The sequence below is a fragment of the Melanotaenia boesemani genome, chromosome 9 (genome assembly GCF_017639745.1).
Source record: "Melanotaenia boesemani isolate fMelBoe1 chromosome 9, fMelBoe1.pri, whole genome shotgun sequence".
Lineage (NCBI taxonomy): Eukaryota > Metazoa > Chordata > Actinopteri > Atheriniformes > Melanotaeniidae > Melanotaenia > Melanotaenia boesemani.
In genome coordinates, this window is record NC_055690.1 from 13,333,588 (window position 1) to 13,361,057 (window position 27,470).

At 37.0% G+C, this 27,470-nt stretch overlaps 2 protein-coding genes across 7 annotated transcripts; both read left to right on the forward strand.

Moving 5' to 3' along the window:
• The first annotated feature begins 263 nt into the window (after positions 1–263).
• trpc4b (transient receptor potential cation channel, subfamily C, member 4b) lies at positions 264–14,726 on the forward strand. Of its 3 annotated transcripts, none has more exons than XM_041993845.1 (11): positions 264–492; positions 820–1,222; positions 3,338–3,856; positions 9,610–9,988; positions 10,225–10,364; positions 10,524–10,837; positions 10,933–11,128; positions 11,251–11,445; positions 11,692–11,733; positions 11,837–11,926; positions 12,031–14,726. In XM_041993845.1, the coding sequence occupies exons 2-11, from the start codon at positions 845–847 to the stop codon at positions 12,586–12,588; spliced, it is 2,811 nt and encodes a 936-aa protein (XP_041849779.1). In that variant the 5' UTR covers positions 264–492; positions 820–844; the 3' UTR covers positions 12,589–14,726. The 3 variants fall into 3 exon arrangements, with proteins under 3 accessions (XP_041849779.1, XP_041849781.1, XP_041849780.1); XM_041993847.1 differs by having other exon boundaries at positions 264–451; XM_041993846.1 differs by having other exon boundaries at positions 264–1,222.
• Positions 14,727–16,521: 1,795 nt separating this feature from the next.
• On the forward strand, positions 16,522–27,404 carry postnb (periostin, osteoblast specific factor b). Of its 4 annotated transcripts, none has more exons than XM_041993853.1 (22): positions 16,523–17,072; positions 17,569–17,664; positions 20,240–20,304; positions 20,522–20,679; positions 20,770–20,934; positions 21,038–21,184; positions 21,279–21,420; positions 22,054–22,266; positions 22,389–22,523; positions 23,067–23,215; positions 23,361–23,497; positions 23,694–23,824; positions 23,927–24,057; positions 24,314–24,416; positions 24,526–24,593; positions 24,918–24,963; positions 25,069–25,098; positions 25,313–25,504; positions 25,592–25,639; positions 25,914–25,994; positions 26,080–26,109; positions 26,809–27,404. In XM_041993853.1, the coding sequence occupies exons 1-22, from the start codon at positions 16,954–16,956 to the stop codon at positions 26,835–26,837; spliced, it is 2,415 nt and encodes an 804-aa protein (XP_041849787.1). In that variant the 5' UTR covers positions 16,523–16,953; the 3' UTR covers positions 26,838–27,404. The 4 variants fall into 4 exon arrangements, with proteins under 4 accessions (XP_041849789.1, XP_041849787.1, XP_041849790.1 ...); XM_041993854.1 differs by having other exon boundaries at positions 16,524–17,072; positions 25,917–25,994; XM_041993855.1 differs by lacking the exon at positions 26,080–26,109 and having other exon boundaries at positions 16,522–17,072.
• The last annotated feature ends 66 nt before the right edge of the window (positions 27,405–27,470 follow it).

The following is a 27,470-nucleotide window of genomic DNA, read 5'->3' on the forward strand; positions in this document are numbered from 1 at the left end:
TTTGTGGGAATTGTCTATATTAACGTAAAGATTATGATTTTATCATTTTTTACCGATACAGTTTACTTAAATTAACCTTCTGAGTGAGAAATTAAAAAAAATATTTATCAAATATATTTTCCTATCAGCAAAAACAAACAAACAAAACATATAATCTATCGCTCTTGGTCACATGCTATGTATCCAATAACAGTAAAAGCCCGAGGAAAATGAAGGGGCGTTGGTGTCCGTTTTTTTCTGTTTCTGCGACGGTCATTGAATGTGTCACTTCAGCCGCACCAGACGCGTTTGTTTGGGAGGAAAAATTGTATGTTGGTCGCTTGCGCAGAAGGGTTGGGCGTTGGTAAGGTTGAAGACATGTCAGAGTATCTTTGAAGAAATTTTTTGCGATTAAAAAGAAAATCTACGCAACTTCCCTCTCTGGGAGGCGCAGCGCACGATGCTCTGAGAGGTGATTCATGCAAATTACAACCAGAAAGCAACAAGAAAGCGGTAAAGTTTTTCTTTTGTTCATGATTAAGTTTAACCAGTTAATTTTAACAACTGAAGTAGCTAAAGCGAAATATAGGGATATATTTGAGTCTTGTCATGCTTTATTGTAATATAATTCCGTACAAAAAAACATACTTTTAAAAACGTTTAGATTTTCAGTTTCTAATATTAGCAGCATGTTCACAAGAAGTTTGATATAATTTGAATCATGTTGTGTTTTAACTACCAAATTAACTGCATATTTTGCTGTAGTTTTAAACCCTGTATATCACAGTTATCTAGATTGAAACTCTACCCTCTTCTTTTTTTATCCCAACAATTTCCAAGTTGGGACTGAGATACGGCAACAACAATGTCCCAGCTATATTATAGGAAAACAGCCAATTCCTCATACAGGGACCGCATCCCTCTACGGATTGTGAGGGCAGAGGCTGAGCTCTCTGCCATGGAGAAATTCTATCTGGGGGCTGTAGAAAAGGGGGACTATGCGAGTGTAAAGCAAGCTTTGGAGGAGGCTGAGATCTACTTCAGAATTAACATCAACTGCATTGACTCCTTGGGGCGCACAGCCCTCCTTATTGCCATTGAAAACGAGAACCTGGAGATCATAGAGCTGCTGCTCAGCTGCAACGTATATGTGGGTGATGCCCTGCTCCACGCCATCCGTAAAGAAGTTGTAGGGGCTGTTGAACTGCTGCTGAACCACAAGAGGCCACGTGGGGACAAACAGGTAACAGACACAAGATGTTATGCAAACAAATACATGAAGTAATATTACAAAGCATACATTTTGGCAAGTGTCTCAGCTATTTTATTTTAAGTACTCTAAACTTCATTCTGCTCCTATAGTTTGTAAATGTAAATGCATTTATGCCTGGAAAAACAAAACAAAACAAACAACAACAAAAAAAAAAAAAAAAAAAACTGTAAAGCATTAAGAGAAAAGTTTTTGTCTATAATTAATTTTAAATCCGCTAGTGTTTACAGCTGTTTCCATAAATCAGTTTGTTCATGTGACTCCTGTAATGTTACTAGTTCCAGATGCCACCCTCCTTCTTTGTACTTTATTATCTTACAAAAAAAACATTTTGAAACAGAAGCACTCGGAGAGTGCAGACCTCCACCAAGCCATAGGGTTAATGAGAAAAACCCCAAAAGACCCAACAGCACAGTACCCCTAGGTTTCTAATCAACTGGATCACCAGTTTCAGAATATCAGCATGATCTGGATCAAACAGTCAAAATCGTCTTTAACTTTGATTTATGTCGCTAACAGACAGACAGACAAAACAACACAGCATAGCAGAACATAATAATAAAAAAATGAACAGAAACAGAAGAATGAATGCAGAACAAGCTTTGGATAAATTCATGAGGAAGACTTAGATGGAGGAGAAATGATGAGGCTCCTCTTACTACAATAGGACCAAGTTTAAACATCCTTGACAAGATGCCAAAGGCAGTATTTATCTGTAGCTGCAACTAAAAGATGGCCTGTTGTCGTGTCTGATTAGGTTTTGGACATCATTACACTGAATGCTTGGGTCCTCTACCAGAGCTACATCCATGCCAACATGACAGGATGTGCGTTCATAATTGAGCTGTCGGCATGCCGTACAATAAATCAATATTAGCTGACATCCAGCACTGTTTAGTTACTATAGCATTATATGATGCTTTCTTAAAAATATTCTTTCTCCCCTGATAAAAAAATATATAAATACATTTTAAGAAGGATTTAATTTTTTATGTTAGCTGATTTGTTGTAAACTACTAAGTATTTGACATTTTCTATCTGAAATAGAAACCCAAAGTAATCCTGCTAATCAATCAATTATTTATTTATTGGAGCAGTGCCTATTTCTAAATTATAAAAATTGAAAAAAAAGCCTTTGTAAACACCACCTTTTTAATTTCCTGTATATACAGGTTGTCAAAATAACCCAATCTGGCAGTTCTAGTGTTAAAAACAATTTCTGGAATCAGGTGGTGATCTGGATCTGCTCCAAATTCTAATCACTTGTTTATTATTCCATTTTGGAGATATCCTGAAAATTTAATCAAAATCCATCCATTACTTTTTGAGTTATGTTGCTAACAGACAAACAGAGGTACACCACAGAAAACATAACCTCTGCTTTGAGGTAAAAATTAGATTTTTTTTTCATTGACAACAGCTCAAAACAGGCAGTAAGTATTAAAATACAAGAACATCACGCGCCATTTAAGTTAATGTCACGCCACTCTGTACTAACTTGACCTCAGCAGAAGAATTCTTCAGTAATGGTATCCCTTAGTGCAAGTGTGATAACTTCTTGTAGCTTGGTCTCTCTGCAAATAGTCTGTAAAGTGAAGTAAAAAAAAAAATAAATTAAAAAATAAAAACGTTGTTGCTTCCAACCAGGAAGATAGTATTAGGCCAGCTAAACCACAAGCCATTTAGTTGTGTGCTTGCTGTTAGACAAGCTTGTCAGAGTCTGAACACAGATGAAATTATGTTCATTCAAACAACGAATCAGTTCCTATGAAGGGTTTAAAACAGGGATGGGCAAATCCGGTTCTCAAGGGTCACTGTTCTGCAGGTTTTTGATGTTTCCCTGCTCCAACACACCTGATTCAAATCAAATTAATCCAACAGCTTGTCAACTTCTGCACAATAATTCATTCATTCTAAAACCTGCAGGACAGTGGCCCTTGAGGACCAGAGTTGCCTATATCACATTTTAAAGAAATCTTCTTTGGAAACTATCAGATAAAATATTTGTTTCCTATAAATGATTCTGTCTCATGACTGTATATTTGTGTTTTCTCTTTCCCTTTCCCTTTTTTTCTGCTCCCTAATAAGATCCCACCAATTCTGCTGGACAAGCAGTTTTCAGACTTCACTCCAGACATTACTCCAATCATTCTTGCAGCTCACACCAACAACTATGAGATCATCAAACTTCTTCTGCAGCATGGTGTTTCAATACCTCAGCCACACGCTGTGCATTGCAACTGTGTGGAATGTGTGTCCAGTACAGACGTGGACGGCCTGCGCCTCTCACGCTCTCGTCTTAATATCTATAAGGCCCTTTCCAGCCCGTCTCTCATTGCCCTGTCCAGTGAGGACCCCTTTCTCACTGCTTTTCAACTCAGCTGGGAGCTGAAAGAGCTCAGCACAGTGGAAAACGAGTTTAAGTCAGAGTATGAGGAGCTGTCTCAAATGTGTAAACAGTTTGCCAAGGACCTCTTGGACCAGACCAGGAGCTCCAAAGAGCTCGAAATTATCCTCAACTACCGTGATGACATTAACCCCCTACTGGATGAGAACACCAATGATCTGGCCCGACTGAAGCTGGCTATCAAATATTGCCAGAAAGAGGTAAGCTCGTTCTCTTTTTTTGAATGCTGTGGCATGTAGCTGTACAGCAACAGTATTTTTCCTTAGTTAAATGTGAAAATGTTACACAAACAATGGAAATAAGATGTGGTAACACTTTCATATGCAAACCATTTATTAATAAGTGCATTTCTGGTGACTCAGGGTCACTATACAAAAAACAAGATAGAAGTACAGGAAAAGAAGTAAAAAACAAAAAACCCTATAACATCTAATAAAATACAGTGAACATAGTTAAAACAGCAATAAGGTGCAAGAGTGGCATCATTCCAGTAACAGTCTCAGTACTAAAGGGAATATGCCTGTTCAAAAATGTGCGTTTTAAGATGGGATTTGAAGGAGGTGAAAGAATCAAAATATTTTATGTCCAGTGGCAGAGAAATCCAATGACAGCGGTACAATTTTAACAATTAAAAATAAGAGACGGGTGTTACAAGATTGGAACAACATACCGTAGATTGAATGATAAGGACAGTGCCAAAATGAGCTGTAAATGGCCAGAGATGGGTGGAGACGTCCTTGGGGAGTGTAGAACAACATATAATTGCCAGGCTGGCTTTTAGCAATGCATTACAGAGAACCTCTTTGGCAGTCCCATGATGATTAGATAATTGGATATAATGATGGAAGAAGTAATGGCCACTTCCTTGGAATGTTTTTCTCATAATATTTTAATTAGGGAGAGAGCCTTTTACTGCCTTCAAAATCAGCTTTAGAATAAATAAGTGGAGAAACACAATGAATGAAGAATAAGTGACACATAAGGTATTAACATCCAATCATGCATCTGTGGCAGGTAAATATAATGCTGAGCTAAATGCTAAATATTTCATTCTCATGGGTGCATGGGTCATGCACAAACTCAGCAAGAAAAGTTATGAAATAGTATTTTTCTGTCTCATCAGCAATTTCTATTTGTTGTGACTCATTTTTCATCACTCCTTTTTTCTTTTAACTCTTCCTAGGTGCTTAATATCTAAGTCCGGTGAGGTATCAAGTGGTAACACTACACATTTACCCTGGGCACAGAAACAAAAAACATTGATACACGGCTAAAATAATTAATTAAGGCCTACACAAATAATGCTTTGTTTGTGACTGCAGTTTAGTTTTAATAGCTAGCTCCAAGGCTGCCTCATTCTGTGATTTCTTTTCTCTCCTAATCCATTTTCCACCAAAACAGAACAGCTTCTGTTTTCTAGGGAGTCCTAATATACACCTCAAGATGCCAGTACTCATACCTTACTGCAATGTACAATACAGGGAAAACAGTAGAGTTATTCTTCCTCAAGTAATTGAGAAAGTTAAATGACAGTGTAGTCAGACTTTCAGCAAGAACAGTCTGTAAACGGTTATTTAAGAGAAATATTATAGCTTTACTGTACATTACTCTATACTCATGTTATACTCAAGAATATGTCACCTCTAGTGGTTGTCAGAGCAGCTGCTTGTGAAGTATAATATGGTATCCATAAATGTGACATATTGTAAATATAATATATTTTAGTCCTAACATTGGTGGTTTTTCAAGCTTAACTAAGTTCGTTTGACATTTAACCCGACTCAAACTAAGATACCAGCTTAATCCAAATAGGCAGTCACTAAATTTGCTGTAACATGTTGCACGTACATATTATTAATGCAACAAGCAAACAAGGGTGATTCTTACATTGTAAAAGATCTGTACTGGGCTGTGAGGGAATAAATATACAACCTATGCGATCATCTCAGTTGGAGGATTTGTTTGGCCAGCTGGGGAGTGCTTTTGCTAGCAGGATGTGTGTGCAAATGGTCTTGTGGTAGGCAAAGCTACGACCACAAGAATGCAAAGGAATTCTCTGCAAAACATTGTAACAAGATAAACATTGATGAGGTTATCATTGTTTAGCACCATTTGAGACCTTTAATCTCAGCTTAGCATCTAAAAAATTAGTTAAAACATCAGAAATTTTTAGTGTTTAAGTGAGCTTAATAAAACACAATAGAAGGAAATTTAAAAAAGAGAAAGAAAATAAACTGCAAAACGAAACACGTTAGATGTTGAAAGTAAAGCATTTTGGCCAAGGTATATCAAGTGTATAAATTAACACATCATTCATAGAAGTATATTAGAAGTAGTAGCAATCAAGTGGTATATCTACCATAGGAGACTTATACAAAAATGGACAATTTAATTCATATGAAGACATAAGGAGTCAATACAAATTAGAGGGGAAACTACACTTTTGGAAATATTTACAGATCAGAAACAGTGTGAAATCTAGAATCCATATTTGCTTAGAAAACCCCATCTAGACTACCTGAAATTACCAGAGGAACATTGCACAGCCTCCAATTTTTATAAACTAATAAAACTTTCAACTAGTGACGAATTCACAAGTATTAAACTGCTATGGCAGAAAGACCGGGGAATTAATATAGGACAAGAAAAGTGTCTGGCGATCTTGGCAGATTGTGGAAAGTGTGTTATAGGGGCTAGCGGGAGGTTTACACAATACAAAATCATACACAGGTACTGTCATATTCCTGTGAGATTATATAGAATAAAACTGATAAAAGAGAATATGTACTGGAAATGCAAATTAGAATTAGGAACTTGTGGGACTGGGACTTCCAGTTTATTAATCCATACTGAGCTCAAGTAGTAGATTTCTTGAATAACCAGTCAGTCACAATAGTCCGTCTGACTCCTGCTGTATGCTTGTTAGGGGACAGATCCCAAACACTGAATTTACCCAAAAGAACATTTTGTGTTATTATGGTTGGTGTAATTATAGACTCCAGGATTATTTTATGACCTACATAAGCATACTTAATCTGTTACAACAGCATGGCTTCATAGTAGAGGAGTACTGTTACTGGACTGGTTTGCTTGCCTTTTTGACATATTCTGCATTACCATTGTGATGCATTTCTACAGCTATAATCTTACATGCTCTCAAGGCACTGCATGTTGAAAAACTACACTTTGGGGAACAATGCATGTTGAAAACAGAGTGGGCACCCGATCAGCATGTGACAAGTTGGGATTGATATTTGGAATAAGAAATCACCCATTCCAAACCCTCCCACCTCAAGTCCGCTAAACAGACGTTTACAAGACAGCTTTACCCAGTGTCTATTCAACATTGTGATTTGGTTGAAGAAGTAAAAGGTGAAAAGACGTATATGTACAAAAGAGGTTTGTCCAAGGACATCCACAGATGTCTATATTTTATTAAAAAGTGAAAGGTGTAAAGACACCTTTTTTTTATTACCCCCATGTATTCCAATGCAAGTGGGTAGACCCTATCCATCCAGCTACTAGGGGAGAGGGCAGCTATACTCTAAAGTGGTCACCATTCCATCACAGAGGGAGAAGGGAACTTTACAACCCCCAATTAACCCAGGAATGCACAACCCAGTCTAGGTTCAAACCAGCGACTCCACCTATGAGAAAGCGCTAACCACTGCACCACCATGCAGCCACAAAGAAACAATGATCAGAAAATAAGCAGTTGATGAAATATAGTACATCTGAAACTGCAAAAAAAAAAAAGTTTTTTAAAACTAAAAAACAATTTATTTGCTGCATAGCTACCACCTCCAGAACATCCAGGGCCGTGTTTAAGATGACCATCTTTGACTATTTAATATGATGATCTCTGATCTAACCATCCCATTGTCTGACTGCTGCTGTAGTGACAAAGAGAAAAAAAGTTTTAAATAAAATTGTTAGGTGTTATCATACCAATTTCACAGTGGTATCCTGGAGTATTCTAAAAGTGAGAAGTTATTCCTTTGAGATACATAAAAACATTAAAATTACACATCAAAAATTACGAAGTACATAGTTGCCCGGAATGCCCTTTCATAGCCATGTCCACTCATGTTGTAGGAGAACATCCGGCTGTTGGTCATCATCCTGACAGAACTAACACAAGGCTCTCAAGGATGATGCTTTTTGGTTCTTTGTGGACAGCAGGCTTTGAATCACAGTGGCGCTAAGGGGGGTTCAGATCCCCTGAAAACACTCACCTGGGACACTAAGGGATCTCTGAAAATAATCCACTTTAAGGTTATAGTTTTGATAAGGTTCATAAGGTTTATAAGGTTCCTATTGTTTCTTAAATGCAAAGATTAGCATTAGTGTTGTGTGTTTATACATTTAATATATAATATTAATTTTATCCTTGCAGTTTCTTTTGTCACCATGGACAGTAGCTTTGTTAGTTTGTTGTGTGTCATGAGCCACCCAGACACCACTTGATTTGCTGCTTTTTGTAGTTGTTAAACCCCAGTGCTCCGATAACCACGGGTACTGCAGTTGCCCTCACCTTCCAGGTTTTCTCCAGCTCCTTCTTATGTCCTTGGTATTTCTCCAGTTTCTCGTGTTCCTTTTTATACAATATTGCTGTCGTTAGGGATGGCTATATCGATCACAGCTGCTTTCCCTTGCTGCTTATCCATGTTTACAATGTCCGGTTGGTTGGCCATTACCATTTTGTTAGTCTGTATCTGGAAGTCCAACAGGATCTTAGCTTTTTCATTCTCCACCACCTTGGAAGATGCTTCCTGTTGTGACCTAGGGGTCTCCAGTACATATTCTGCAAAGAAGTTTATGTACACTATGCTGGTTACTTGGTTATTGGGTTCCATGTATTCTATTCCTACCAGTATCTTACAGCCTGCTGTGAGGTGCTGGATTGTTCCAAAGGCCTCTTTGCACAGCCTGAACCTGGGATCCTGCCTGGTGTGGTAGATGTGGGCCTTGATTGCTCTGGTGCTCAAGGTTTGATCCTGTGCCACCATGATTAGCACCTTTGTGCTGTTCTTCAGTCCAGCCCTCTCTAGCCATTGGTAGGATTAGTTCATATCCCCCACTTCAGCTATCTGTTGGCGGTACATCCCATGCAAGGGTTTTTCTTCCAGTGATGGTTCCACCAACTCCTTCTGAACAGGCATCAAAACTAAATGAATACTTATGGAGGGTGCTCTGACAGTATAAGGGAGATTTTCAAAGCCTGTTCCTTTCAGATGCCATGTTTTGCCTTCAGTCATAGTATGTCTTGTCAAAATCTCACATGAAAAGCCAAGATAAATTACAGATTAAAATGTATGACCTCATCAGCCATAATTTAATCCTATATACTGTAGAGCCATTGTGGGGATCCATTTGGTTATAACTCTGTTAAACTGAAATTAACATCCATCTCCATCTACCAGTGTCCATCAGATGTTTATATCAAATTTCAGTGGGCAGAAAAAATGAGTGTGGGAAGCTGATTTGACATCATTTCTGAAAGGGAACATTTCTTGCATGGATACTTACGACATATGTTTCTGCACACCATGTGCAGTTACAGCTCTTACAACTGGATATTTATGATAAAAAAATAATATAAACAGCACAAACTGTTGTACTGTTCTCTGGACTTTCTTTTCTTAATTTTATGGTGCTTTTTTATTGCCAGTGAGGTGAAGAATGTTGAAGCAGGAACTTTTTTCCCCACCTTCAGATATTTACCTTGTTGTGGGTGGAGCAACTTAAATGTCACATGCCAGCATTAGATATGGGATGCAAATTGTAATGATTCTGGTATGAAATTTGGCTGCATTTATTGTTCTTTTACAAATATATTTTGAACATAAAGATTAAAGAGAGTTTAATTTACACTGATATTAGTTAAAGTTGATTTTTGTGTGTGTGTGTGTGTGTGTGTGTGTGTGTGTGTGTGTGTGTCTCTTTCTCTCAGTTTGTTGCTCAGCCCAACTGCCAGCAGCTGTTGGCATCTCGGTGGTACGATGAATTCCCAAGCTGGAGGAGGCGACACTGGGCAGGAAAGCTCATCACCTGTATCTTCATTGGTCTCCTTTTTCCACTGTTATCCATCTGCTACTTGATTATGCCAAAAACTCGTTATGGCCTGTTTATCCGTAAGCCCTTTGTCAAGTTCATCTGTCACACTGCTTCTTACCTGACCTTCCTTTTACTGCTCTTCTTGGCCTCACAACATATTGACTCTACTCACCCTGGCTGTCAAGCCCCGGACTTACAGCACCTTACAGCACACCCGGACTTACATGGCCCACCACCCACCACTGTGGAATGGATGATCCTCCCCTGGGTGATTGGTAACAATTCCCACAGACACAGCCTGTTGTTTACTCTCTCGTTAGCATACACTATGTACATCTGTGCTCTGCATAAAAGCACATATTTAAATGAAAAGTGAAACTTTTGCGTATGAATATATGGATATATACGGTATGCTACGACAGGTGGCTTCTCATTTAATTATTTAACATGGAACCTTACATGCGTGTTAATGTTACAGTGTCACATTGCTTTTGTTCTTTATCTCTCCAAGGCTTTATATGGACTGAGATCAAACAAATGTGGGATAGTGGTTTTGAGGACTATATGGATGACTGGTGGAACATAATGGACTTCATAATGAATTCCTTGTATCTTGCAACTATCTCTCTGAAGATTGTTGCATATGTAAAGGTAATGTATATCGAGACATTTGACTAGATATTTGACATTTAAGGTGTTGCAACTAATACAGAAATATCACATCAGTAACAGCACATTAGGATAATTAGGAACTTTTTGGAGAAACTACACTCATATGTACTATTTGTTAATTATTCTTATTTTGAACAGTACCATGGTTACAAATCCAGGGAGAGCTGGGGATCATGGCACCCAACTTTGGTGGCAGAGGCATTGTTTGCCATCGCCAACATCTTTAGCTCATTGCGCCTCATCAGTCTCTTCACTGCCAACTCCCACTTGGGTCCCTTACAGATTTCACTGGGCCGCATGCTTCTCGACATCCTCAAATTCCTCTTTATCTACTGTCTAGTGCTGTTAGCATTTGCTAATGGCCTCAATCAGCTCTACTATTACTATGCAACACCGGGTGAAAATAATTGCACGGGTATCCGCTGCAATATCCAAAACAACGCCTTTTCAACGCAAGTGAAAGTTTTTCGATTAGTTCTTGACAAATTTGTTCAACTAATAAGTCTTTTTAATCTACTAAATTTATGCATTTTTGTTTGCATTTCAGATTGTTCGAAACACTACAGTCATTATTCTGGTCTATATTTGGCCTGATTAACCTCTATGTGACCAATGTGAAACCTCATCATGAATTTACTGAGTTTGTAGGCTCTACTATGTTTGGCACCTATAATATCATCTCCCTGGTGGTGCTTCTAAACATGTTAATTGCAATGATGAACAACTCCTACCAGCACATCGCTGTGAGTGATGTGGACAATCCATTTCTATTAGAGTTTTGATTTGTATAGTTCTTTTTTAAATTCTTTTTTTCAGGGGGGTTATTGATACTGTACTAATCATTGTTTTTGTTTTTTCTTTTCAGGATCATGCAGATATTGAATGGAAATTTGCAAGAACAAAATTATGGATGAGCTATTTCGAAGAAGGGGGAACTTTACCATCTCCATTTAATATAATACCAAGTCCAAAGTCAGTTTACTATCTGTTTGGATGGATAAAAACACATGTGTTTAAAAGACCAAACAAAAAAACACTTGAAAACTTCCAGACTTTGGGGGTACGCAGTTTCCAGCAATTTTCACTGATCTGTCTTCCCATTGCAGCATTTCATTAGTACTCAATGTCTCAGAGTGCTTTGCTCCAAAGAATTACATGTAAATTAGATTGGTTTTTCTCCTTAGAAATTGAATAGGCTATGTTAATGTGTGTCATAAGATTTTCTGCTGAGAAAGGGCAAGTCAAGAAAACAGTTACCATCCTGCTGTAGACATAAAGTCACTTGTGTTTTTTCCTTTAACTGTAGATACGTGCAGCAGAAAATGTCAGATTAAGCCACGAGTATCAGGTTTGTTATCAATAAAGTGCTAAAATGACATGTTCTGTTTTAACTTATTTAGATGTGTAACTCTGTACATTTGTCTTAAAATAATACAACTGTTTTGTTATAGGAGGTTTTAAAGAGCCTTGTGAAGCGGTATGTGGCTGCAATGATCAGAGATGCGAAGACAGAGGAGGGGTTGACGGAGGAAAATTTCAAGGTAGTGTGTAATGATGCAACATCTAAACCTATATGTAATAATTTAATTTTCTTACCAATGTAATCCTTACTTATGTTTAATCTCTGATTTTCTATAATCATTAGGAACTTAAGCAAGATATCTCCAGCTTCCGCTATGAAGTTCTGGGTATGATGAAGGGTAAACCTTATTGTGGAGTAGCAAGTCAAGTCGCAAGCTCTACTTTGGCTTACCCTGGAAACCCATTCAAATATTGTCCCAAAGTCTCTGCTGATGAGCCTCAAGAAAAGCTGAACAAGCATCATGTGATCACCAGCACCTCTACAACGACCCTGCAAAGTGAAGCCGCACACACCTCCAGCTCTATTTGCTTTGATATACCAGCTAATGGCTCTTATGATTCATCTACTACTGAAAACCCTCCCAGCAAAATGTCAGGCGCTTTAAATGCTGGATCTTCTAAGAGACAGCGAAAAGTCACCTTTCAGAATTATGATGAAAAATATTCCTTTTCAGAAGCAGATATGTTTGAATCTGATGGTCAAAACCAAGACCGGCCTGAAACTAACAAAATTAATGTGGAAGTCTCAGAAAAAGTACAGATGGACATTAAGGAGATGGATCTTCCTTGCACTCTCCATTCTAAGGAAGTGAACAATGGGCCAAAAATATATAAAAATTAATCTGTTAATGACTGAAATTTTCAGTCATGCTAAAGAAACATTTCTGCTTCAGTTTATACACATCCATTACTACATCTACCATTGCTAATGTTTTAATTGAACCCCAAGTCAGTTATGATGAGCAGTACAATATTTACACTTCAGTTACGCAGGGTGTAACTGTCAGTTATTCCCTGCGGGACCAAAGAAAAGTTGCCAAGAAAAATAGAAGATCACACTAATATTTTCTTTACCAAGTTTAGCTTTGATTACAGCATGCATTCGCTGTGGCATTGTTTTGATAAGAGTCTTCAATGTCACAAGATTTATTTCCATATTTATTTTTCACCAAGATCTTGTATTGATGATGGGAAAGTCAGACTACTGCAAAAAGCCTTCTCCAGCACATCTCAAAGATTCTCAATGGTTTTCATGTCTGGACCCTTCAGTGGCCAATTTGTGTGTGAAAATGATGCCTCATACTCCCTGAACTAGGGATGGGCGATACCAACATTTTTTCTGGTGATACGATATCATTAGTTTATAGTTATTTTTCCTCAATACTGATATTGATATCAATAATTCTTGACCCTTAAAGCAAATTTCCGATTGTACAGTGTGCATTAATATTGTTATTGCAAGGGCAGTATGAAATATAAATAAACTCAAGAACATCAGATGCATACATCAAATGTATTAAAGATCTGGTAATTGGTTGTGAATATAATGCTAGCAACTGAGAGTTTAATCACCTCTATATATGGTTTAGATTGCTTGCCTTAAGCCTTGCATGGCTCTCTGACCCAGAACTTTAGTTTAGAATGCCTCAGGCCATTCTTTTGGCTCTACAAATATCCCCTCAGAGTGAGAACGTATTACTCTTTCAACATGGTTATTTAATAAATGAGAAGCTTCACGTTGCATCATTTGAAGTTAAATAACTTGTTTCCAGCTGAACGATAATCGCCTATGCAGTAATTGTCCAAGAGAAGGCTTGTACTGATTTGCTTAGTTAAATCCACGTGGCAACTTTTCTTCTTTTTGTCTCTTAATATGTTGTGCTCACTTGGTGCTCAGGGAATTGTGAAACTTGTTTATTATTTATACTTTACCTTGATAATAATTCCAAAGAGTTCCAACACCCTGGTGCTTTGTATACCTCTTCCACACTGACCTGTCCTTTTACAGTGATATGCAAAAATACTGTTGTACCTCAAGCTTCTTCCCTTTGCAGCAGTATTGCTTATCATTTGTTGCTGTTATTTTTGTTGAAATTAATTAAACGGGAGATCAGGATAATCAAAATGCTTAATAGAAAAAGATAAATATGTCCCTTGTACTAAGTATTTGAGCTAATTTGATATTTCATTTGAATACTTTGATTTACCATTTGCTCTTGTTTCATTTGATGTATTTTTCAGGCTTATGGGCCTTTTAGAAATAGTTTGTTACTCTAGGACTAGTGATATGTCAGTCAGCTTTATTTATAAGCACATTTAAAAACATGTTGACCTAAGTGCTGGACAAGAGAAGAGATAAAATACAAATAAAAATACAAATAAAAGTGGGACTTAACAACAATAAAACATATAAAAGCAACAAAAGAATATAAAAAACATTCCTCAAACTATTAATAATTTAGCAGGAAATACCAAAACTTATTCTAGTTTCAAGGCTAGAGAGTAAAAATAAGTCTTTAAACAAGATTTGAAAATGTCCACGGTAGGTGAGATCTTAAATATGAAGGGGGAGGCTGTACCACAGATTGGGGGGCAATAACAGAAGAAGTTCTGTCCCCTCTTAGTTTCAGCATGGACCTTGGGACAGCAAAGAGCAACTGGTCAGCAGATCTCAGCCATCTAGACAGAGCATGTGAAAGTAAAAGATCAGAAAAATGAGGGGAGCAACCTGTTTAAAGATTTAAAAACAAACAATAAAATATTAAAATTAACTCTAAAACGAACAGGGAGCCCGTGCAAAGAACAAAACTGGTGTAATGCAGTCTGTACCAAGTGCTAGTAAGCATCCAGGCTGCAGCATTTTAGACCAACTGCAGATGGCACAAAAGTGACTGAACCACACCTGAACAGAGGCAATTGCAGTAAAGTCTTGAAGAAAATAAAGTGAGAATTACTCTCCAAATCAGAAAAAAAAGAAAATACTTTTGCAAAAATTCTAGGCTGATAAAACTAGCTCTAACATAACAGCAGTTATATCTTTGTATATAAAATGTTAAGTGTATGTATTTAAACCACTCATAAAAATAAATGTTTCTAACATTTCTTGGTCTCACCTATAACACTCTTTAATTTCCAAATAATTCACAGTGACTTTAACTTCACTTCAATTATGAAATCTCTCCTGTCTTTACTAGAGAAAAGAATTATGTATATGGTTTACCACTGATCTGCTAACATAGTGCATGAGACGTGCTGCTTAAATGTACCCTTTTCTCGTACTGTGTGGCTCATTAGCATTAGGAAGCTCTGAGGCACACATAATTAATGCTGCTTTGATGCATGATTTTTATCCTGCCTCCCTTGTGAGGTTACGCTAACTTTGCTTTTTGTGGTTAGAAAATAAAACAGCCAAAGGTACTCCAACTAACTGGCTTCAAGCACCCTCCACTGATGTGTGCGCAATTAACTATAAGGATATGTAAACAACTGCATCACTGTTCAGTGGCTTATAGATAACTTCTGAAGCAGTGAGAAAATAAGATAAACGCTATATTTAGGTAGAACATGTTGCACTTAACCTGTAATCAAGAGGTACAGGATTTCATATACTATATTACTGCACATTAGTAATATTTTGAAGAGTACTTTCTTATATACAGCTTACAAAATTCCTTACTGGGAACTAGGACTTACCCTTTGTGACATATACAATGTTTGTGTCAGTGTGTCAATGTGTGTGATTCTGTGTCTAAAGTGCAGAAGCGAAGCTGCATTTATTATTACCTAAATTAACTCAAGTATACCATTATTTTTGGACAGTACAATACATTTGCAGAAATAGTTTCCAGTCCCATATTGGTACCGCATGGACCCTGGGTTCTGTATTTTTGTGCCACATTGGGAACATCTGGCTGTAACAACATATGGCAAACTGTATAATGTAACTGGTGCCACTTGGGTGTGCTGTGACTAACAACTAGTAGACTATATGACTTATCTAAGGGCAAAAACAAGCAATGGAATGAGTTGTTTTACTTTTTAGAACAAAGGAGCTGTAATGTTAAAGAACTCAAATAAATTATGTTAGCCACTTACATATGTTTGATACATGTCCTCATATTTTTTTAAAAGTTGCCATTCGTTATTTCCTTACACCACATACACATACTTACACACAGATGCATATATCTGAGACAGTTTGTTTATGTGCTATAATACATCTGGCAAGACAATCAGGATACTGTCAATTACACAAACATGCAAATGTGTTGATCCTTTTACTTTCTGTATCAATGCTCTTACGTGATGACTATACTGAAGACCTTTGGGTTGTGCATTTTAAAAGTTAATATGACCCCACTTAATGACCATTTGAAAATGTGGTGAAGCTGGTCTGAGAGGTGTTGATCATCTAACAGAGACACAGATGTATGTTTTCTAGTTTAGAACAGAAAATGCTTACAGATTTTCAAAACTTGGAAGATTATTTTGGATTTTCTTTGTTACTGGCTGTATTTCTTTATTATTTACTACATCACTTATTCTGTGTCCAATTTAACAATAATTATATAACATCATCCATGTGTTAACGCCAGTGATCCTCCCTGCTTATACTCTGTTTTGCCACTAGATGGCGCAAACTGCATTTTAAAAGAAGTAAACAAATGTTATGTTATGTTATGTTATGTTCTTTCTTTCTTTCTTTCTTTCTTTCTTTCTTTCTTTCTTTCTTTCTTTCTTTCTTTCTTTCTTTCTTTCTTTCTTTCTTTCTTTCTTTCTTTCTTTCTTTCAAATTTAAGTTAGCTTTATCAATGCTTTTAGAAGGCATTTAAAATCATGTACATGAATGTGTTATAAAGTCTGAACATATCAACACACTTTGCAAGTTGACCCAAAACATATTTAATGTGCTGGCTATCCTTCAAATGGTAGAAATAGGTGAGTCAGAATGTTAAATCTTTCTGTTTTTGCAGAAATGCATAAATTGTCAAGCATTATTTAATTCATAGTTAGCATTTAATTACATAAAGGGTGATATAGCGCAGTATTCAAGACAAATATGCAATTTCAAAGGTTCTGGGTGGTCCTTGCAAGTAAGAAATTTTGCCATCCTCCTAGCGTGGAGGGTGAGACTTGTGGTATATAAACTCTGGCTGTGAGTCTGCTCCCACTACTCTGGGACTGGAAGGGCTAGCTGGAAACAAGTATGAAGCTCCTTTTTGTAGCTGCCTTTGCACTCTTTGTGCTCTCTACATTTGACTATGCTGACTCCTCAGCTTATGACAAAATTGTTTCCCACAGTCGCATCAGAGCAAAAAAAGAAGGGTAAGCCCATCAATATGCATGATTACTTTAGATTTTGTTTTTGTTTGTTTTGTATTTTATTTTTTGTGCCATACTGTTTTATTGTACATGCTTGAATCTTGAGCTCAATGAGCATCAGTTCTCACCATCATTTCTGCACACTTGTGTTTTTGTTATTTCTGCAGAAAATCTGCTATCTTGCTATGTAACCTCTGTTTCAAATAAATAATGTATATTTTGAATAGGAATAAACCAGTGAGATAATATTCACAAAATCATAACTCAGAATTGACTCATTTCATGCACAGCAGGCATAGAGATCATTATTCATAACTGACTGCCAGATTTCAGAAGCAACAAGAATAGTTGCCAGATAATTATTCAAACTTGACAGTCTGAAGTCTTACCCAGCAGGGCTGTTTCTGACATAATCATTTACATGTAAGTTATGTCATTTCTGCCAATTTTATACCTGCTGAATAATGGTTGTCCCTTGTCATCCAACAAATCTCATCAGACCCAATGTCTGTGCGCTCCAGCAAGTCATGGGAACCAAGAAGTACTTCAGCACTTGTCGTAATTGGTATCAAGGGACCATCTGTGGAAGAAAAGCGTAAGTGTTGTTTTGTCTCATCAGATAACTTGGCTTAAAGACATTACATGCAAATTCAGAGCACAGTAAAAAAAAAAAAAAAGACAGAAAGAAAAGGAAGTCTAACCCAAGGTTCACTTTTGTGAACGTCTGAAAATGTTTCCTCAGTTTCTGTCTGCTTCTTTGTCTACTTTGTCTTAAATGTTTTCATGGAAACTTGGATGTTTCCACACAGATAGACATCTGTTATCTTACTTTGAATTACACTACAGCATAAAATGAGAAACACATTTATAGACCCAGCCTTTAACTCTTTGTATTGAAGACAATCCTATTTGATCCCATAAATTGCAAAAGGATTTTCATAGCGTTTGAAGACTGGTCATCATTGAATGCCACAGCGGTGAACCACTGATTCCAGGATATGATGTGGCGGCAAAATGTTGACTGTATTCATGAACGGAAACACATTCAGCTCAATCATTAAAACCTCTTTTTTCTGTTATTGTTCCAGCTGGCTCAGCAGTTTTAAGTTTAAAGATGGCTCTAAGCCATGCCTACTTTTGAGTAACTTACTCTTTTTCTCCCTCACATATGCATACAGTACAGTGAAGCCCTGAGTGCTAGACTGCACTATCAGTCATGCATAGCCCTCTAAATAGGCTTAGTTATTCATAATTATTACATTCTGCCCACTAAACCTGTCAATTGATAATATTAGGCCTTCCTAAGAGGGTTGTCTTTTTTAATCCTACTTTTGTAAAAACAAATTCTTACCAAAAGTCAACAAATGAAAATAAAATTCCATTGCTTCCATTTTACCACCTCAAACTGTTTGGTTGACCTAGATTATTCAGTGTATGGCTCAAAATGAGGATTTTTTTTTCCTGATGTTCCAAAATAAACTAAGTCTAACTTCATGCAGCCAGCCAAACCTACCAAGTGAACATTTCTGGTTTTTAAAATGGGTATGTCTCCAAGAAAATGTTGTTCTACCACACTTCCAGACTGACTGTTAGTAATGTGTTGTATTAGAATAAAACCACATACATTACATACAACATACTTTATAAAATGTTATCAAATTTTGTGGTGGAACCAAACTTTTATAAAGATGCTGACTGTCAGAAGTTTCCATTTCCATGGCCAAAGACAATCCTTCAGTGTGGGAAAGCAATATAACAAGGGTTTTGCTGACTCTGCCCCAGTAGGCCTTGTGTGATCTCATTCCAGTCCTTGCAACGCCATTCAACCTTGATTCAAATACAGCTGTTGTAGACATGCAGTTAGCCTTTACCCAGAACCAGCAGTCTATACCTTGTCAGAAACATCAGCAATGGATGAGACACAGAATAATGGGCCTCTAACTTTGCTTGTGAAGTCTTGACTCATTGTAAAGTAATCTAATGGTGTTTGGCTGTTAACATAATATTTTATGTTTATGGTGAATCTGCTTGATATTTTCTGTCTGCATAATTACTTGCATGCAATTTCAATCATAGACATTCCACAAAATAACACACATGGAGGATTTCCTGGTATTCACATCTTGCACAAAACTGACAGTAAAGAACTCCTTAGCTTTTGCACCATTTGCACCATGGCAACCAGTGTTTCACAAACCAACAAGTGTTGCACGTACAATGTATTACTTCTTTTTATCACAATGTAAGTTCATTTATAGAACAAAAAGACACATGATGTCTTTTTTTTTTAACTTTAATTATGTCGAGCTGAAAACTGGAGAAGGAGCAACTTCTCTAACAATAAAAACTAAGTAATCTATCCAAATGAACTCCCTGTGGCCAGCTCTGAGGAACATATGGTATTATTTACCCATAACAGCTACATCTGGGCTGTTCTGTAGGTCTTGTGGGTTTTTATAGTTGAATACCTGCTAGTTATTTAGGGTGAAATGTACATCTCCCCATGTCTAGTTTTCCCATAGCTAAAGTATTGTAGTTTCAGCACGACTAAGCGAGCTGATGCAAGTTATATTTTTACATCTCACAGCTGCACTTTAATTTTACAATTCTCCTCAGGCCATGTTGTCAGGCAAAACAAGGATAAAGCACTGGTTACTGCACGTTTTTCAAAAAAGAAAAAGAAAAAAAATGTAATTTAATCATAATTTGCCCAACATTATCTGTTTCTTTAAAAGTCTGTTGAAAAAAGAAAAAGGTAAAAAAGTTTGTTGTGTTGGCTAAATAAAAACAAAAAGCCCCAAAAATCTAAATATCATTTCTAAGTCTTACTTTTTCCTCAAGTTTGTTAAATGTAAACAAGAATTCAAACTAACTGATTGGCTTAAACAAAGAGAGATCTAAAAGTTTGACTACTGAAATAGTAGCACAATCCTCAAGGCACCACTTCAATTAGGTTTTGGCTCAGACTGCTGGACCACATGGTTTGCTGAGAAAATCCTGTAAATAATGAGTAACAGCTGGGAAAAAAATAAATAAATTTGCACACCAAGGAAGTATTACTTGGCTAACAGTGTAGCAGCCATAAAAAAAATTTAAATAAATAAAACAATAATAATTTCTTTAATAGCATGTGCAACACTCAATTTGTGACTTTTATGTGTTGACTGCAGGACTGTGCTGTATGAGTGCTGCCCAGGTTACATCAAACTGGAGGGAATGCGTGGTTGTCCTGCAGGTACAGTCTCTGCCACAGTGTATTGGGTGCATGAAGGTTAGATGAGGCCAAACCCTACATATGTAGACCAGCTGTGTGGTATTTTTTTAAACAGAGCAAATAAAGTAGGGAACGATGCCATAGCATACTATCCGAATAGCTGACACATTATCTTGATTTTTTTAAAACAATGACTTGAAGACAAGCTTGTGTCTAATAACACTTACTTGTTTTCTAGTTGCCCCAATCGACCATGTTTATGGCAGTTTGGGTATAGTGAAGGCTACGTCAACCCAAAAATATTCTGACATTTCTAAACTAAGGCCTGAGATTGAGGGATCAGGATCCTTTACTTTCTTTGCTCCCAGCAATGAAGCATGGGACATGTTGGATGAGGTGAGTCAAGACAAAACAAACAACCAAAAAAAAAAATCTCTGACTTTTCTGTTTGCGTCATTTTAACATTTTATTTTCATTATCTAACAGACGGTGAGGAATGCACTGGTCAGCAATGTCAACATTGAACTGTACAATGCCCTGCATTATCACATGGCCAACAAACGCCTCTTGACCAAAGATTTAAGGAATGGAATGACAGTCACTTCTATGTACAATGATCTTGGTCTACATATTAACCATTATTCCAATGGGGTGAGTATTGCCATTTAGTGTTACAACAGCTGTCCCCTTGCAGTTGTACTAAAGGAAAAAAAGCTTGTGGGTGGTGCAGCATTTAAGTGTATGTTACGTGCAGGTGGTGACTGTGAACTGTGCTAGGATTATCTATGGCAACCAGATTGCCACCAACGGAGTTGTACATGTCATTGACCGTGTCATCAGCGCCATTGGAAACAACATCCAGGAATACATTGAGGTTAATGATGACTTGACAACTCTCAGTGTAAGTATGTACTAGTGTAGACAAATGTTTGTACTTTGTTTTATTTGTGTTGAGGTTCACTTAACATAACCCAGCTGGTGAAAACATCTTTTAGGACATGGCTCAAACAGCTGGACTGTTGGAGAAACTGGGTCAGCCAGGACATTACACTCTCTTTGCCCCCACCAATGATGCCTTTGATAAGCTTGGTGGTGATATGTTAGAAAGGTTTCAGGCCGACAAGGAGGTCCTCAAAGGTAAATCCATCTATTCTTCAAAAGTTTACATAACATTTTAATTAATTGTGACAAATCCACTTTTCCATTGAATGATGAAACAACTGGATTTTCCATTTTTTACACTTTTAGTTTGTTTAAACGTGTGACATTACAATAGAAACCCACATTTAGCTTTAAATGCTAATGCTGTACCACAAATTCAACACATTATATGTTCAGGTTTGGTTTGCCTTTTTGGACATTGTTAAAAGCACAGATGACATGTTAATAAGCAGAAGCTTAAAGCCTTAAAATAAGTAGTTAAAGTGTACCTTGAAAAATAAATAAACATTTATAGCATCAGATATTATTTCATATGTGCACTACAAGGCAAGAAACAGCTGCCTCTTTGAACAAGCTAAGAAAACTGCCAACATCTCAACATTTCTTTGCTTGCCCTGTGAGATTAGAACCACTTTAAACAAAGTTAAACACAACATCTCAAGTCTTTTCACACAAGGACCTCAGGGATCCAAGGGGTCTGCAGGTTTCCTGGCAATTATTTCTTCAGCTGCAATATAACATGGGACGTACATAAAAATGTCAATGCATCAAATAAATATCTAACTATACAACTTAACAATGATAATTTAAAATGTCATCTGGTTTCAGCCCTTCTGAGTTTCCACCTCCTGGAATCAGTCCAGTGCTCTGAGGCCATCATGGCTGGAAGTTCTTATGAGACTCTGGAGGGAAACAACATTGAAATCGGCTGTGATGGAGATAGTTTAACAGTTAACGGGATTAAAATGGTGCTCAAAAAGGACATTGTCACCACCAATGGTGTCATCCACCTTATTGATCAAGTACTCATGCCAGACTCAGGTTAGACTCCCATTTCCTCTTCTTTCTTTAATTCAGCAAAGATCACTTATTACTGAAAACTTTAATGTATTTTTCTGTTAGTCGAATTTTAACGGTATCTGGAATGCCTGTCCTCCTTTAAGCTAAGCTGGTAATGGAATTGTTGGGAAGTTCCCAGTCAACTTTTGGTGACATGGTGTCCGAGCTGGGCCTTTCTGCTGCCATGAGGGAAGAGGCTGAGTACACTTTGCTGGCCCCTCTCAACGCTGCCTTCACTGGTGAGTCTCAAACAGCTCATTATATGATGAATACCATCTGTTTTCCGCTCAGCAGGTGGCTGAATATGAATGCTGACTTGTTCTCATATAGTTGCAGTCTAGAGAAAAAGGAAATATTTTTAATTCAGCTTGGATATTGATTCATACATCCCTGTATTTTTGTACTGTTTCACATACAGTACATATGCTGAATATTAAGGCAATAAATAAAATAAAATTAAAAATCTACTTGGATAGTTTTGTAAAAAAGAAATCATAGTAAGAGATATAATATATTCATTTTTATACACAACTGATACGTTCATGAAAACCAGTTTACAGCCACATGCAGCGGCTCTTAAGAACACAAGAAGTTGCGTATTCTTGTAATGTGAGTCTGGGTGTAAAACAATTACTATAGAAGTGTCAACACACCAAGAACAGAGAAAGCTTTGTTCATAATATCGCAGCTGCTACTTATGAGTTATTGTTGCCAAAATAATAAAAATGCCAAAACATTAGCTGGAAATATATGTCATCAATTTCCTTTCCTTTCCTTTAAAGATGAGGTGATGAGCATGGATCAAAGATTCCTCAAGGTTATCCTGGAGAACCACATCTTAAAGAATAAGATTGGCCTGGGACAACTTTACAATGGCCAGCGGCTGGAGACCATTGGAGGGAAAATTCTTCGAGTCTTCATTTACCGCACGGTGTGTCATCTTCTGCAAATTTGTACCCAAAATTATGCGATTAAACCCAATTTATGTGCAACAACCCTGTCATTTACTCATCAGTTACAAAATATTTAAGACATTGCATTGATCCTATTTCTTAACTTGTGCATTTTATCTGCAGGCTGTGTGCATTGAGAATTCCTGTCTGATAAGAGGCAGTAAAGAAGGGAGCAATGGGGCCCTTCATCTCATGAGGACTATGTTGAAACCTGCAGAAAAAACTATGTTTCAGATTCTGACAGAAAATGGAGGTTTCAAGTAAGCACTGGACTATGTTAATAAAATATGGAGTTTGGTCTTGAAGAGTAGCATAATTATCAAACCACATCTTCCTGTATCTTCTCATTAAATCCATATGGCACATATGGGAATGAGAAAGTGCTGTCAGCAGAAATAACTTGTTCTCAGTGGGTTTTATAGCAGCTAAATTACTTGTTTCTTCTCTGTGCTGCAGGATCTTTTTGTCTCTTATGGAAACTGCTGGTCTGACTGACCTGCTCAAACAGGAGGGAGATTTCACTCTGTTTGCCCCAAGCGATAAGGCCTTTGCTGGTTTAAGTCAGAGAGATGTGAACTTGTTGAAGGGTTTGTCTGCTTCACTGTTATTATATTTTAATGTTTTAAGCACAATTATTTATTGTTGAAAAATAAATTAACAGATTATATGTTTTCTTTTTTTTAATCCAGGGAACATAAATGCTCTCAGAACCATTCTTTTGTATCACTTCAGTAATGGTGTTTTCATTGGTGGTGGTTTGGAGGGTGGGGTGACAAACCTTCTCAAATCGCTCCAGGGCAGCAACCTAAAAATGATTTTTGTAAGTATTTAATTCAGAAAGTTTTACCTAGATATATTCAGACATTACAACTTTTCTCATCTTTAAGTAGCACGGTTTTTAAAAATGTGTTTTGAATAACTTTCATTAATTATTGTGAAATAGTGAGTCAGCTAATCAGATTAAATCTCCTGAGTTCAAAACCTCAACAAGCTAATGATTTTACTGCAGCTCAGTTTTAATTCCCATCACTCACGCCTCATTTTCTGTCTATAATTGTGTTAACTGTCTACCTCAGGCAAACAACACAGTGAAAGTGAATTCTGTCCAACTCCCAGAATCTGATATCATGGCCACAAATGGCGTCATTCACTTTGTCAACCAAGTTTTGTACCCTGCAGGTACAAATTTATTCATATTTGCCCATTAATAAATCTGTCAAGACATGCACTTGCGTTTATAATTACAGTTTAAATCTAATTGTGCGTAACGCCCTGTGCTCTCATCCAGATATCCCTGTTGGAAGCCAGGATTTGCTCATGATACTGCAGAGGCTCATTACTTATATGCAAATTAAGGTGAGGATTGCCTTGTAGGTAAATTCAGTCTTCATGCCTTTCCATATCTTCAAGCGTAAAGGTATAGAAAAATGTGCTTTTAATAATCACTGGTTGTTATTAAAGCTCCTGTGCTTCTGAATAAGCAAGGTGTAGTCTTCTGTGATTGCCAAAACAGAATATATGCAACAAGTACCTTCTTGAATACCTTATGTCCTTACTGTTTTGTTTATTATATTTTTCTAAATTACTCGCATTTACAAAATTATTAATTACTAAAAGACCAAAAAAGAAATGCACATACAATGCACTTCTGTAACAGTTTTTTTTAAACCATTTTTACAGTTCATTTCAGGGTTTAGATATCAAGAAATACCCCTAACATTTATGAGTAAGTAGTGAAATTATTATGCTATTATTATATTTGTATGTTTTTGATTTCCTCATTGGCATCATTCACTGTCATTAATGGTTTTGCATGCCTTATTGTTTTTAGAGAGGATCATCACACGTGTTGTTGAGGAAGGTAATGGTTCCTGTGTGATTTTCCACTCTACTGTCTAATAAAAACTATGTTCACTCCCTTTGATATCTTTCCATTTTTTTTTCATGTGAATGAAATGTATGAGTAGTACACTATTTACTTATTCATATTATGAACCCCGTGTGAAACAGTTTTCTTAATCTCACTTCTGTGGATAATTCACTGTTATGAAATGTTCTCTTACTGCTTTTTACAGCTCCTGATGTAACCAAAGTGACAAGAGTCATTGAGGGGCAGCCTACTATCACCAAGGTTACCAGGGTCATTGAGGGCGAGCCCACCATTACCAAGGTTACCAGGGTCATTGAGGGCGAGCCCACCATTACCAAGGTTACTAGGGTCATTGAAGGTGAACCCACCATCACCAAAGTTACCAGGGTTGTCTCAGGTAGAAATATTGTTTATCTTCAGTTAACCTGTCAGAAGCTTTTCATGACTAATTCTCTCAAGAGCTCATAAAATCTTTTGTTTCCAGGCCCCCAGTACTCAGTCAGCACTGGCACCACAAACATCGACTTGGAAGGTAAGTGAATTTAAAAACATTTCTCCAAGGTAAGTGAAGTTGTCATTTCAAGCATAAGAGTTGATTTTACTAGCTTGTGTGAGAAAATGTTCAAAGGTGTTTCACTGTTTGATTGATTGCTCTTTTTTTAAATCTCTGTTTATAAAATGAGATAGTGACATTGCCATGTGCATGTTCAGACAAGAAGATCACAGAAGAGTGTGACATATTAACTATAATAAATGTGATCTTGTGGATAGTGCAGATTCTCTTAAGGGAAATTTTCTTTTTCCAGCAGGAGTTGACCTTTCAAAAATTACCACCATTGAAGGGGATGCCAGTCTTGACTCTGAGCGACTTACTAAATTGATCCAAAGTGAGTTTTATTTTTTTGTACATCCCATCAACTGAGAAAAGAAATCCATGAATGATATGTGATGCAAATTTGCTTGCCTTTATAGAAGGAAGAGCTCCCCCCAGGAAAGTTATAGGTAAAAAAAAAGAATATTAGCCACCCTAAATAAAAATCCTGCAATGTAAAAAATCAACGCAATCTGTGAGCTGATTTTGGCTTTCAATTAAAATTTCTTACTGCATTTTATATAGCATACGCTGCATCATATGTGTAATACACCCAATCAATCATGGTGGGTGTAATTAAAGGAACAGTTTGGCATTTTGAAAAAGTGGCTCAAACTGCCCATTTTCTTACGGAGAGTCAGATGAGAAAATATATGGTTTTCATCTTGTTAAGCCAGACTATTACTAGATGTATATTTTCACATTTTCCATCCATTGTGGCAATACCAGTCTTCTCATCTAATTCTCATCAAAGAATACATGAGCAAATTTCCCAAAAAGTCCACTGCTTCCTTGATGTCAGTTGCGGGCGCTTCACTGTCATGCTTGCTGCTACAATGCTCACCTGAATGCTATGCTGACATTTGCTGTGCTTCTGCAGCTGCAGTTCATATAACGTTTTCATGAGGCTAGGAGTCAACACACTCCCCTGTAGGGGACGTTATAATCATCACTCCCACTCCCTGCTGTGCTGAGCTTGGTGTTTCCATATGGAGAAAGATGAGATCAGAGCATAGACACCAAGCTTTGACACAGTACATATCTCACATTTAGACAACAATCAGATCCGTGTGAATGACATGTGTTCATTGTCATATTTCTTTCGGCAGCTGGCAACAGGCGGAGGGGAAGAGACTAAACATGGATGGATGAGACTATCGCCCTTGTAAAGGCAGAGACAGACTTCAAACTCTGAGAGTGAAACAAGTGTTGTAATACTGAGGATACACCTACAGTGTCAGTTTTAAAATAAAATGTCAAAATTATAACTGACAAAAAAGCTGTTTTGTAAACAAAATGGTGCTTTAAATGTATATATATTGACTTTTTCATTCAATATATATTTACAGTTCAGATGGAAATTTTTGCATGAATTTAAAAACAGGCAGGAAAATTTATCAAGCCTTTAGACTAGTCATAAAACATTTAAGTTCAGTTCTTCTCTATGGCTTTGCTAGAGGTGAATGAGATTTCAGGAGCTATTGGGGAAGAGTTCTAAATCTCAAGGATTGAAAAGAAATGGAGTATTTTCTCACTTTACATTTTTTTATTTCTCTGGTTCGAAGTTGTATAAGATGCCATGTCAAATGTGTTTTCTGCTTATGTTATTTGGTATGTTGTAACCAAATTCTGGCATTCTCCTGTTTTTCAGACATTCTCCAATAAAGTGCTTTAGTTCAGATTAAAATATCAAAATGAATAGTTATTCTAATGCCATTGCAAAGTTCTTAAGTTCATTTTTCCTTTGTAAAACAACATCACATATCTCATG

Bases quoted from the DNA above. Each gene is read 5' to 3' on its own strand.
- postnb (XM_041993853.1), top strand. From the start codon at position 16,954: ATGAAGCTCCTTTTTGTAGCTGCCTTTGCACTCTTTGTGCTCTCTACA. The intron at 22,267-22,388 runs GTTAGACTCCCA...TCCTCCTTTAAG, and splicing joins AGTACTCATGCCAGACTCAG to CTAAGCTGGTAATGGAATTG. The intron at 23,498-23,693 runs GTAAGCACTGGA...TCTGTGCTGCAG, and splicing joins ACAGAAAATGGAGGTTTCAA to GATCTTTTTGTCTCTTATGG.
- trpc4b (XM_041993846.1), top strand. From the start codon at position 845: ATGTCCCAGCTATATTATAGGAAAACAGCCAATTCCTCATACAGGGAC. The intron at 3,857-9,609 runs GTAAGCTCGTTC...TCTTTCTCTCAG, and splicing joins TCAAATATTGCCAGAAAGAG to TTTGTTGCTCAGCCCAACTG. The intron at 11,446-11,691 runs GTACGCAGTTTC...CTTTAACTGTAG, and splicing joins AAAACTTCCAGACTTTGGGG to ATACGTGCAGCAGAAAATGT.